General features: G+C 34.3%; 1 protein-coding gene across 1 annotated transcript; it reads left to right on the top strand.

Moving 5' to 3' along the window:
• The first annotated feature begins 10,156 nt into the window (after nt 1-10,156).
• On the top strand, nt 10,157-10,853 carry LOC110921056 (E3 ubiquitin-protein ligase RHA1B). Its single transcript, XM_022165321.2, has one exon. The coding sequence runs from the start codon at nt 10,209-10,211 to the stop codon at nt 10,713-10,715; it is 507 nt and encodes a 168-aa protein (XP_022021013.1). The 5' UTR covers nt 10,157-10,208; the 3' UTR covers nt 10,716-10,853.
• The last annotated feature ends 2,144 nt before the right edge of the window (nt 10,854-12,997 follow it).

The raw sequence follows: 12,997 nt of genomic DNA, 5'->3' as shown, positions 1-12,997 counted from the left end.
CTTTGTAAATACAATCTTGAATTTACTCCAAACCAAGAGGTAGTTTTCATGTTTTGGCCATTCTTGGTAATCGAATTTATCTCTTTGGAAATGATCAAGTACGAACATGTAAATTATATAACACGAACATGATTAAGTACTAAAGTATATTAGTTCAATCGAGATGTAAATTATAAGTGCAATAAAATAACACAAAACATGAACTTCAAATATAAAATAAACTTTATTATTCATGAGATAGTCTATATCAAACAAAAACAACTGAAAATGAAAAAAACATAAAAACACTTGATATATTTCATCTAAAATCTCTTTTTTTATCCGTTTTTCTTGTTTGTGCTCGAATCAGCAGTATCATCTAATTCATCTTCTTTCTCATCGTCCTCAAAGTCATCTAAATTTATAACCTCGACCCATTTCCATTCAGAGAGTCTCTTAGATCTTTTCTTTTGATTCTCATACTTTCGATCCTTAAAAAACAAAAATTTAATAAAAAGGTTAAAAAATGATTAAATAAATTTAAAAAAGATTAAATAAATTTTAAAATTACCTCTTCACTAAATTGACGTTGAAGCTTAGACTTGGATGGACTGAACATTGCACCATAAGAAATCATTTCAACACTATTATCACCATTATCCTACAATAAAACACCAAACAATAACATAACGAACTTGTTATTATAAAAGATTATAAGCGAAAATATTACTTAAAAACTAACAAAAGCTTGTTCGACAACTGGGGTGTTTAAATTGGTGTGTTGAATTTGAAAAATCAAATAAGTTAGTATTCACATAAAAGTAAATAAAAGAAAACAATTATTCATTATTGCGATATAACAAAACTTATCATAGAACCGACCTTAGATTTTTCAATATCGCATGCTTGTTTTTTCGCATCAAGTGAATTCAGAACTGGCTCCATATTTTAAATCTGTTTAGCAACAGAAATGTAGAATTGTGAGTGTTTGCTATGTATTTATAGTAGTCCATTAGGGTTTAGTTTTAGATTGATCATCCATTTATTTAGGAATTTTGTTGTGAGTTTTAAGTTTTTAAAATAAGATGCACATATCCTGTTTAGTTTGTTGTGGCATGTTTAATAGGAAGTTTGTTGTGAGTTTTATCTATACTTACTATATTAAACATGCCACAACAAACTGACTCTGTACAAGTAAAATTAGGGAATATTTTAGTTTATTAATGTCGTTCAAAATAAAAAACTTGGGTAAAAAACAAATGTTAATGCACGGTAGCTAGGTAATGGTCAAAGCTGGCTTGGGTAAAAAACAAATGTTGGCTTTAATCAATTGTACATTTACGCATCGGCTATTTGTACTTTATGAACGCACAGCGAAACTAAAAAAAGACAACTATCGAAACGTCTAAAAAATGTGCCGATCGTCATGGTACCTTCGGATTTTTTTAAAACATTACGGGTTGTAAGATATCACAGGAATACATTAAAGAATTAAAGAGGGGGGGAGAGTGTAACTAATTACCCATAATTATGTTAAATGTCAAGGATTTAAATGTAATAGATTAAGGGACTAAAAAATAATTATGGTTTAAAAGACCACTTTACCCTCATTCTAAGGGTTTATTTATAAATAATGGGGGAAGAAGTTCTTAACTTTTGAGAATCCTCCCCTCATGTATTATAATTTAGTATAGATTTTGGAAGGACTAATATATTAGCCCCTTTAATTGTTTAATTATGGTTCCAAATCTCATGTAGGGCTATCAATAATACTTTTGATCTAGTTTCTTTTTATTAAATCTTGTGGCTGACTCACTCTGCCAAATAGTTTATTTATGACACTTCCATTCAATGATTTGATTGTGGCTTATTTTATAAAGAAATTAACTCCCATTTTATATTATGAAATTAACAAATTGTATTTGTTTTAACTTAAGGACATGGTTTTGAAAAAAAATATCTAACATCATAGTCAATTTGATATTGGCCGGTCTTATACTAAAGTTCTTCTCGTTCAACGGCACTTCGTGTCTCTCCCAAAGAGGGAGATCCAGATTTAAATCTTATTGTCAGCGAATTCCTCGTGAAAAGCAAGTCAGGGGGTTTTACGAGCCAGTCAGTTTCTTCCTGGAACGCTTTGGCACCATCCTCAAGGGTCAAACTAATAATAGATGCTTGTAATTTTGTCTGAGGTATAGGTATATACGTGAGCTATGAAAAGGCATGCTACTAAGTCTAGATATACCGCCATTAAGAAAAACGAGAGAACTTTATTGTTAAACACTTAAACTTGCTTAAGTGAAATTAACTTCAATGGGCAAAACAAACACTGTGTTTGGATTGAGAAGTTGTATGTTACAAAACTATAGTAGAAATTATTGTGATGGGTGTGTTTTATGCTACTCTACTATATTTATATTTTTTTTCAAGCACATATTTATTTTTAAACTTATCCACAAATCGAATACAATTTTAAATTACGAGGTATGACTTCGATTAATTCTAGAATAACTTTAATTCTCTATCTGATCTGGTTAACCCGAGTCGTATTTGATTAAAAAGTTAGTTATGCTAACGTGTCTTGACGAAAAAAAATGAAAGGTATCTCTAACCATTTTGAAAAGGAGACGTCGCTATCTCGTGGAGGTGAGGAAGATGGAAACCCTAATTCTCTTTCTCCATAAGTAACATCTGGTAAGGTGAACGCATTCTCATGCACTCTCACATACCCTAAACTTACAATTACGGTCTTTACATCTTTATTCACTCTTAAGGAGTCGGTACATATTTTCACATCGGATGATAGTCACAGGCAGAACCCTTTTCCTGGAGTCGGTACATATTTTCACATTGGATGATAGTCACAGGCAGAACCCTTTTCCTGTGACGAGGCTGACGATGTCTGTTTTGCAAAGGTCGTTGATCCATGTTTCTCAATGTGTTTGAAGTCAACGATAATTAGAGGAGATTTCTTTGAAGCCAAACACTCATTCAAAACCTATTCCGATATTTGTTTCTTCATATACATTAAACTAGGTTATAGTCACATGTATAACAATAGAAAGAGAAAAATAGATAGATAACATCATGATATAACCAAAACAAATACAAACACACGATTTACATCAATTGAAAACAATTGTTCGGTACGAATCGATTCGATTCGATTGGCTTGGGTACCGCCATAATTTCGACACCCGTATAGCTAACGATACCAAAGAAACACTCTATTTTAACTGAAAGGAAAAAAATAAAAGTGTTATTTGACAAAAAAAAACCAAGTGATTTAAATCGATAAAAAACAATTGGTTGATAGGAATTCGGTTAACCAAGGTGCCTTTACAGTACCATTATTTAAAAAATAACTCGACTATTTTAACGCATTCAAAACCATTATTTCTTAGAAAAAACTCGGTTATTTAAGCGATACATATTTATAGTAGTTTCTATTTAAAACCTAGTTTCCAACTTATCGTTGAGTCGTTCTCATGACATTAAACTTTTTTTTTTTCAAGAATCTTACCTTCATTCACACATACACACGTCACTTTCTGTTTACTATTTTCACTCTTAACTCCTTTTTAATTTTTTATTTAAACTTCCCCACATGTCTCTCTTCTCTCCTTCGTAGCCATAGAAAACGATGAAGGAATAAATTTAAAAGTAGGTAGTATTAAACATCATTGAATGTTTATGGATATGTTTTAGATAAATTAATAAATTTGAAGGATTGATTCTTAAAGCATTAAAAAAGAAATACTTTCTGCTTCCATAATGTTTTTGGCTGTTTGACAATTTCTGAATGGTTAAGTGCTGAATCAGTAAGAGGTCTGAATTATTAAGTGTTGAACCAGTAAGAGGTCTGAACCATTAAGAGCCCGTATAAAGCTTAACAATTCAGATGCAAATGTCTGACCAATTCAGAGTAGAGGTCTTAACCATTTAGACTTTGTATAATGCTTAACCATTTAGAGGCAAATGTCTGAACCATTCAGACATCTGCTCTCGAAACAAACAGTCTAAACCATTAAATGCTGAACCAGTAAGAGGTCTGAACCATTAAGAGTTAAACAAACAATCTCTTACTTTATGTTTAACACAAATAATTTTCCATAGGCGTTTGCCCTTTTTTCACCCTTCAAATTTGTGTGATATGTTATTATATATTTTCTACAAAAGTGAGACTTACTGTGTGATATGAATTCGGTTTTGGTTTAAAAAAAAAGTTTGGAACAATATACCCAAATAGTTAAAGTATACAATGAAAATGGTATGGGATACACGCACATATCTATTTGCAAGTGCGTGTGAATTTCTTTTTATCGAAAAAGACGTGTGTAATACAAGAAAACTCTACTAGTTATTAAAAAAAAGAATTCTCAACAGCTAATATTAATATTAATAGATAAATTAAAGTAAATAATATATAAATTAATAAATTCGTAATCGTCTTGTTGAAAAAGGAAAGGCAAAACATGCTCTTTTACTACCTTAAATTTAAATTAAAAATATATGTATTCTAATTTCTTGAATGTAGTTTCATGTTTGTTCACTTTAAACTTTTCTGGGCTTTTAAGGCGAAATAAGGTTGATTCAAAGCTTTGTAATACACATTAAAAAAAGGCTTTTCCAATAAGCCCAATCACTTCAATAATCTCATAAATCAAGCCCATTAAGCTCATATATAATATAATAGGTTATAGATATATATTATACGTATTAAATAAAGAAAATATATTATAGATACCATACATAAATTGCTTAAAATCACTCATGATCAGAAAAATGTCAAATTTCTTTATTTGAAATTTAAAGAATAAAAGAATTATATTCATATTCTTAATGTGAGTTGTATTCTAATTTTTCCTTTGTACTTATTTTCTCTTTTAAAAGCACCTTTAATGTTCGTCTGAAAATTCAAAGAGCTGAGCTAGTGAGCTAGACATTTGCAATCCAAGACGTGGCGTTGCGCGCACTCCTCAATTGCGGTCTATCTGAATGGGATGCGTCCAGATATTCAAACATAACAAACGCCCAAAATTCACCCCCTCACACACCTCTCTTTAGGGGTGCAAACGAGTCAAGTTTAAACAAGCTCAAGCCGGAGCCTAAAGTTAAGCTTGTTTAGTAACCGAGTTCGAGATTCACTTATGGAGCTCAAACCGGCTCGCAAGCCTAAATGAGCCCGTTAATTGTATAATTTTTAATTAATATATTAAATATATATTTAAGTATTGAGTTAATAATTACTATATATCAAATTTTGGAAAAGTATTAAATTATATGAAATAACAATTATAGTTAATTTAACTTAATTAATGGATAATAAGAGCTTGAAAACTACCTACGAGCTAAGCTCGAGTTTTAGGAACAAAACTTGAACGGAGCCGAGCTCGAGCTCTAACTTTCATAAGTTAAAGAGTAAATCTTCGTTTACGTCCCTGAGGTTTATCCTTTTTAACTAGTATATTCTAAAATCTAATTTATAACAAATCTAGCCTTGAGATTTGCATTTTTTAACGCTTTTCATCCAACTAGCTAACTTGGTTTGTTTTTTTTCTTTTAAGTTTGGGTTAATTGACCATAATGCCCTTAGGGACTAAAATAGAAAATAATTCTTATATATAATTTATTTTAAAGTTAAATGTCATTTTAGTTCCTGTGGTTTGGACCATTTTGTCAGTTTAGTCCAAAGGTTTCATTTTTCGCATATGGGTCCAAAAAGGTTTCACCGTTGCCATTTTAGTCCACTGGGTTAACTTTATCCATTTTTTCTGTTAACGAGAATGACAATTTGGTCATTTTATATTTAATTCTGTTAACTAGAAGAGCAATTCGGTTATATAAAATACTATTTTAATAGTTAAACTAAGGTGACACATTTGTAACCGTTTAAAATATCTAACTTGAAAGATGTCTTTAACTTTTTACAAGTTAGCTATTGGAAGTTGCTTTAGAAGAAAGCAGGAATTTGTTGCAATCAAGGAAAATCACATCACAAGAAGGCATACCGTTAAGAACGTCGCATCGTCCTGATTAAGTGAAACAATAAAAACAACAGTTTAAAGTCGTTAATATTTTCTTAAAATAATTTACTTCTATTTATTGAAGTAGTTAACTTGGTTTATAGTTCTCGTTTTTATAAGAGCAAATTACAACACACTCCTTTATGTCAAGGTGTGCTATTTTACCTCTCTCACCAAAGAGGTTGAGTTTAATGTTACTTTGGAAACGTGCTATCCATCAGATGGTTGATGTAGACGTTGATGGTCTGCGAGATAGTCGTTCTAAAAAAGCAGACCTTCTCTCGTCAATACCAATATAACTATATTAACTAAATAAAAAAAAATCACGGTTTACGCATGTATGCAAAATAAGACTTGTAACTTGATGTCAAATTTACATGAAAGAGACCTAAATGGTTTTAATTTAAAGGAAACGGTAACAAACATGTAAACAAGCTACATTGTTGGTGCTCTATTTGAGTTCAACTCATTAAAAGTTCGAATTGAATCGATTTTTAACTAGTTTAAGTCATACTCAAATTTAAATTAGAGCTCATTAATATTCGAGTCTTGGCTATGCTCGCAAGCTTATATAAATACAATATCCCTTATATAATAAAATAACATACTAAATATTATTGTTTATAACTATAAAATAACTAAATAATCTAAATTATTTTACATATTATAGCACCAAATATATACAAAATAATTATACATATACATAAAACATAATTACATAACTAAATAATCTAAAATAACTGATAATTTTTTTTAGAACAATACCGTTATCATTCCACACGAAAAAGGGCAATTACAAAGCAATGGCAGGTAGTCGGGCAACAAGTTGCGCCGCCACCCCCTTTTGAATAGAAAAACCAATTCTACTAAATACAAAGTTTGAAACCTTTAGCGACGAAGAATTACTATTAACGACTTTTTGAACCCGATTCAAAAGTCGCACAGCGTCAGGAGCGAGACCACCAAAGGTATCAAACGCAAACGGGACAAACACATGTTGATTCTCCAGGCAGACTTTCTCATGTTTTGCCACTTTGCTCGCCTCTGCCTTGAGCACCGCTTGCCCTACGACAAAGCCCTTGTCCTTGAGCCCGACAAGGGCGGAGACTCCAGTTAGATCTACACAAGCGTGTTTCCCCCCTTCCCATCCAAACACAAGGATGTCCGCCGGGCGTAAAGTGGACCTCCCCTCTAAGGGGTCAGTCAGGAAATTTACTGGAGCCTCCTTTTTGGCAAAGATCCCGCCCCACTTAAGAACATCACATAACACATCTCTCACCCAATCATGCGGATATTTATGCATGTCCAAACGGTGGGGCTTTAGCTTTACATGGGAAACGCGGTTATGATGTGTAGTCAATATTATTTTTACTTTTAATATCACATTTAGAATTTTGTTTTCTTATAAGGAAAAAAGATATGAAATACTTTTGAATGTTAGTTGCTTTGTCGAGTGCTCTTAAAGCAGGAACAAACTTCATTGTCATGTTGTATACTTCACCATACTAATCGAAACCGTTTAGAAACACATGTTTTAAACGTGACGAAACATAACAAACATTACGTAATTGATTTTTGAGAAGTAAGTATTATCACATTTGATTTGATTTTTCTAATCATACAACTAAGTTTGTAATGGGGACTCAATATGAAGCGTTTTTGCATGCCTGAGGATCCAGACAACAAAAAATCGTTCTGGAGACTCGACCTGACACCGTCAACATTCTTCAGGGACACAAATTATAGTTTACTCGTAGATAAATAGAAGATAATAATATTAATGTAATACATGGAAATCCCAAAAGAAGAACCACCACTTTAGGTTGCAAATTGTCACCACCATGGCCCTCTCTTAGGCCACCGGATAACCCTTTCTCTTTTTTTCTTTTTTGCTTTTGCTTTGGCCCAACAACTATTGTTTTTCTTTTTAACAAAATTTTAAAAATATATCAACTAAAAAGTCTGGTACGTTTTGTGCAGTTATCCAAACCGTACATATTGTCACCTGTCCACCATGTGAAATTTTGTACTGTTACTGAGACCAATTGCATTTATTGTGCAACAATTGACTCATCAACGTGTGAATAAGTAAATTATGACAACCGGTCCACCACCCGATTTGGCCTTGGGTAGGTGCTACTACCCTAGCGAGTACGCCTCCACCGGTCCCATGGGTAGTGGCCGTCAGGTTTGGTTTGGGGCTGGTAGAACCCGAAGACAGAAGATGGAATGCAAATGCATTTAATGGCATGGATGTACATGAATATCCCCCACTTATGGCCTAGTGATAGGAGGTTTGGGTTTTCTAATAGAGACTCAAATTCAATTCTCACTTGTGTCATTTTGGGGTGGGTATAGGCAATGAAGGATTTGAACTAGGCTTTGTGCCAGGTTGTGAGTTCGATTCTAGAGTCCAGCCGGGCTTTCGTCCCACCGTGTGTTATGACAGAGTGTTCTGCTCTCGTGGTGGCACAACGACAGTCAAGTGGCAGCCGGCGGTATGGTTTCTCAATGAAACGCCCAAAAAAAACCAAACTCTGAAGCTAACGTGGGCTCGGTTAAGACAACATACTCTGGCCGGAGTGGGGCAATATGAGGCTCTCCGAATTGGAGAGAGTGTAGTAACATATACATTAATTTCACGGTTTAGAAAAAAAGTATGTACATTAATAATTGCATGGGGTACAAATAGTAAAAGTTTACTGCAGGTAGCATGATGTCGAGTCACAGCCAGTTTTGGATTTGATCAAAAAAGGACTTTTTTTTTTTTTTTTTGTAACTATGCAACTCACAGTGTGACGGTACTATATTCTCTAGGTGCAATGAATCCATGTGATATCCTTATTTTTGCTAACTATTTATGTTTGCCTTTCAATTCACTAAAAATCACAAAACCTTCTTCAAATCCTCAACGGAAGAATTCCTGGCCGAAGTAGGATTCGTCAGTAATTTATCGGTGAAATTTTATGAGGAAATCAAGCGTGGGTAACATTATAATTACCAATGGACATATTACTGACAGTTATTTAACTGACGGATATTACCTGCACATCGCTAATGGCAATATATCTTATGGATAAGCGAATGATGGAACCTTGGTTTTAAAAGACCGAGAAGTGCACAAAAGCGACAAAATCTAAAACCTTGCCTCTAAAACCGAGGCACAAAGAGCCAAGCGCATCGCTTTTCGTACCTGATTATATAGTTTTTTTTATATATTTTCTATAGGTTTCTACCATCATTTATCCAATATTTAGAGACAAGTAAGCTTTATATATGTTTTGATATGGAAATTACATACGTGTAGAACTTTAAAAGGCATGATGTACAACAACCCGCTACACAAAAATTTGGAAATTACATGAGATACGCATCTTACATGAAATTGTATTAGTTTTAACGTTATTTTACTAATTTCGTGAAAATAATGTTAAAAACGGTGGACGGTTAATCAGCCTTTGTCTTGATTATTAAGTGTTATGTGTCTTAGGTCCAAGACTTGATATAAAACTACTATCAAGCTGTGTGTTTCATTGTAAGCAAAATCTCTATTCCTACGATATAAAGGTAATATTGTCTACGTTTTACTCTCTCGGTCTCTATTTTAACTTTGGCGATGATTGAAAATCAACTTATGTCACACGAAGACATGAGACAAATTAAACTGATTTTTCCTATATTATAAGACCACCCGTAGTGGGACGTTATTTTTAAAAAAAATGATAAAAAAAGCCCTAAAACGCCCCCTCCCCCACTACACTAGGCGTTTTGGGGCGTTACTTTTTGAAAATTTGCATACAAGCGTTTTAATTATAACGCTTAAGAGATAAAGGGTGGCCAATGAGGAGTGGTCAACTGTTTGACTAACCAATGAGCACTATCTTTGTTTTTTTTGTGTTTAATGATTGGAAGAAACATTATTCCCACTACACCACTTTTACAATAACGCCCCATACTGACTAGGATGACACGTGTCGAATAATGCCCTATGATAAAAGCATTATTTTTCTTAACCACAACGTGTAATCAATCCTTTCAAACAACGTGGCAATTGACCAATCATAGTACACAACATCCTCCATATTTTCACTAAACCCCTTCCACTTTACCTTTCCTCACTTCCACCTCTTTCTTCAATTTCCTATAAATTCGATTGTAAATTCATCATTTCATCTCCAACAATTCGATCGAACATTAAAAAATATGGGGTTTCCAATTGGGTACACAGAGGTTTTTCTCCCAAAACTTCTGATTCATATTCTAACAGTTTTGGGTTTCATTCGCAAACTCATTTCGTCCATTTTCCGGTTCATGGGTGTAGGATATTTTACAGAACCCGATTTGTCACCCGACCCGACCCGACCGGAAGTGTTTAACAATTTCCAAACAGTGTCTACTTTACTCATCCGTGAGCTTCTTCCGGTTGTGAAGTATTCAGAGGTGGAAGATCCGCCGGAGAGTTGTGCTGTGTGTTTGTATGAGTTTGATTCCGGTGATGAGGTCCGGCAGTTGATGAATTGCCGGCATATATTTCACCGGTGTTGTTTGGACCGGTGGATGGATCATAGTCAGAAGACTTGTCCACTTTGTCGGACAACGTTTGTACCTGAGGATTTGCAGGATTCGTTTAATGAAAGGTTGTGGGCGGCGTCTGGTATCGGCAATTATTACGGCGAGTCATCGGAGATTAGTGGAGTAGAGTGGGATTAAAGTATTTTGTTACAGTTATTTTATATTTTAGTTTTATTGATGGCTACTGGTCTAGTAAAGAAATAGTGATGATGGTATTATATTGTGTAAATATGATATTTTTTCTACTGTCAATTTAAAAGAGAACTAGTTTTTAAACTGTTGTCACGTTGCGTCGAACTTCTTTTGTTATTTAGTTTGTGTTTATATGTGTTTGAAATCACTACAAGCGCGTTGCACGCGGAATCCCTGACAAGAATAAAAAGAAAATGTAGAAAAAAACACTAAAAAATAACCGAAAGAAAATCAACTAAAAAAATTGTATGGTATGATGTTCGGTAGAAATCCGTAGTCAGAGATGAGCAAATAGTAATGGATACCGGTACCGAATTTCCTGAACCGAAAGATCCTAAGTACCAGTTCGGTACTGACTTTTGGCGTTCCTGGTACCGGTTCGCTACCGATTTTTACCTTCATATACCGATACCGTAACCGGGGTATCAGTTGGCACTGAGCTCATCCCTACCCCTGAAACTAAAAAAAAATTGTACGATACCGTTGTTGTTCGTACGGTACCTGTGATCAGGGATGAACAAATGGTACTGGGTAGCAGTACCAAACTTCTCGAACTAAAAGACTATCAAACTCAATCCGGTACCGACTTTTGGCGTTTTATGTACCAGGCTGGTGCTGGTTTTTACCTTCATGTACCGATAACGAAACGGTATTTTCGATACGAGTACTGGTTGACACCAAACTTATCAAACTTAAAAAGTAAAGAAAATAACAATTTTATAATATAAAAATAATAAAACTATAATAAAACTGTATCTAATGATTTATTATATATTAAATATTTTAAAAATAATATTCATTCCTTCTAATTATTAATATATAGGGTAATTATTATTGTAGACATAACTATTGAAACTGGTTCTCTTCATCAATTTATTTTATCAATCGGTCGTCACTTATGCAGCCCTCGAAACAAAAATGATAGCTTGACGTTTGTTGTGTCCGGCATAACTGTCGAGCCTTTAGCCCAACATCGAAGGCTATATAACAACATATGTGGCTTTAAATGCGTGTAAGCTACGATACTTTTAGTTTTTGTCCCTTTACTTTTCTTTAAACGTAGTATGTTTAACTATCATGATAATTGATAGTATCAGTTCCTTTTTTATATTAGGAATGTTGTAACAAAAACCTATATGGATCTCAAAAGTATAAACGCACCGATTTTATCTTCTTTTTTTAAGAGGGAAGAAAAACGATTGAAATCATAGCGATTTCGTACTAGAGCAACCAAGCTCTTAGACTACACGGTGTGGAAGGGTTTAAGGGAGGGCGTGGAGTGATACGTGACAACCACATCGTCAAACCCCAAAAAACGCGGTGTGAGAGGGGGCGTAGAAAGGCCCCAACTGTTTGTTGTATTCTTTAAAAAAATAAAATAAAAAATAAATAATCCACCAATAAACAATCTCCAAACACAACCCCCCACTCATTGCGCGCCATATCGCCTCCCAAAAGAATCCCCAAGCCAGTGAAGAATTCCCCGCCCTACGCCACCCCCACGCCTCTATATGGGGTGATGTGCTCGGCGTGGTTAAGGCTCCCAAGCCACCACATCGGCCAGTCTTGACGTAGCGCAAGTTTGGAGGTGCAATGTTTTTGGCGATGTGGTGGGCCCATGTAGGTTTAAAGTTGTGTTTTTTCTTCGTGGTTGTTTCAAATGCAATAATGAATTCTAGGTATTAGGGATGAGTGTGAAACCGGTACCATGCCGAACCGGTAACGGTACCGAAATTCATCAAAATCGGGTACCGGTATCAGTACTGAAATTTTCGATACGGGACCGGTATGGTACAGGTATTTAAAGGTAAAATTCGGTATTTTACCGATAGCGTACCGAAAGTATCGGTACCGAAAATGCCAAAAAGTGGGTATCGGTACCGAAGAAATTCGGTACGGGTACCCAGTATCAAATGTTCATCCCTACTATGTATGCTTTTAACATGCATATCATGTTTATTTCAGATTTTATATCGTTATTGTAACGCCCGTCTTATATATCAAGATTTTATTAAATAAATACACATTTTAATGCTAAATGTGACTTTACAAAAACTTTTCATACTAACATTCCAACATGTTTACAACATTTCAAAACTATACGACTTAATATAATTGAATTCATCGTTTAAAGATACGACGAAACGTCGCGCGGAAGCTTGTGTGTTATCGTGTTCGGTTCCTCATTGAGCTTGATCTTCATCCGGGCACTTTTGGCAATCACCTAT

This window comes from Helianthus annuus, chromosome 17 (genome assembly GCF_002127325.2).
Source record: "Helianthus annuus cultivar XRQ/B chromosome 17, HanXRQr2.0-SUNRISE, whole genome shotgun sequence".
NCBI lineage: Eukaryota > Viridiplantae > Streptophyta > Magnoliopsida > Asterales > Asteraceae > Helianthus > Helianthus annuus.
The sequence above is the reverse complement of the archived record's forward strand: the minus strand, read 5'-3'. Positions and strand labels throughout refer to the sequence as shown.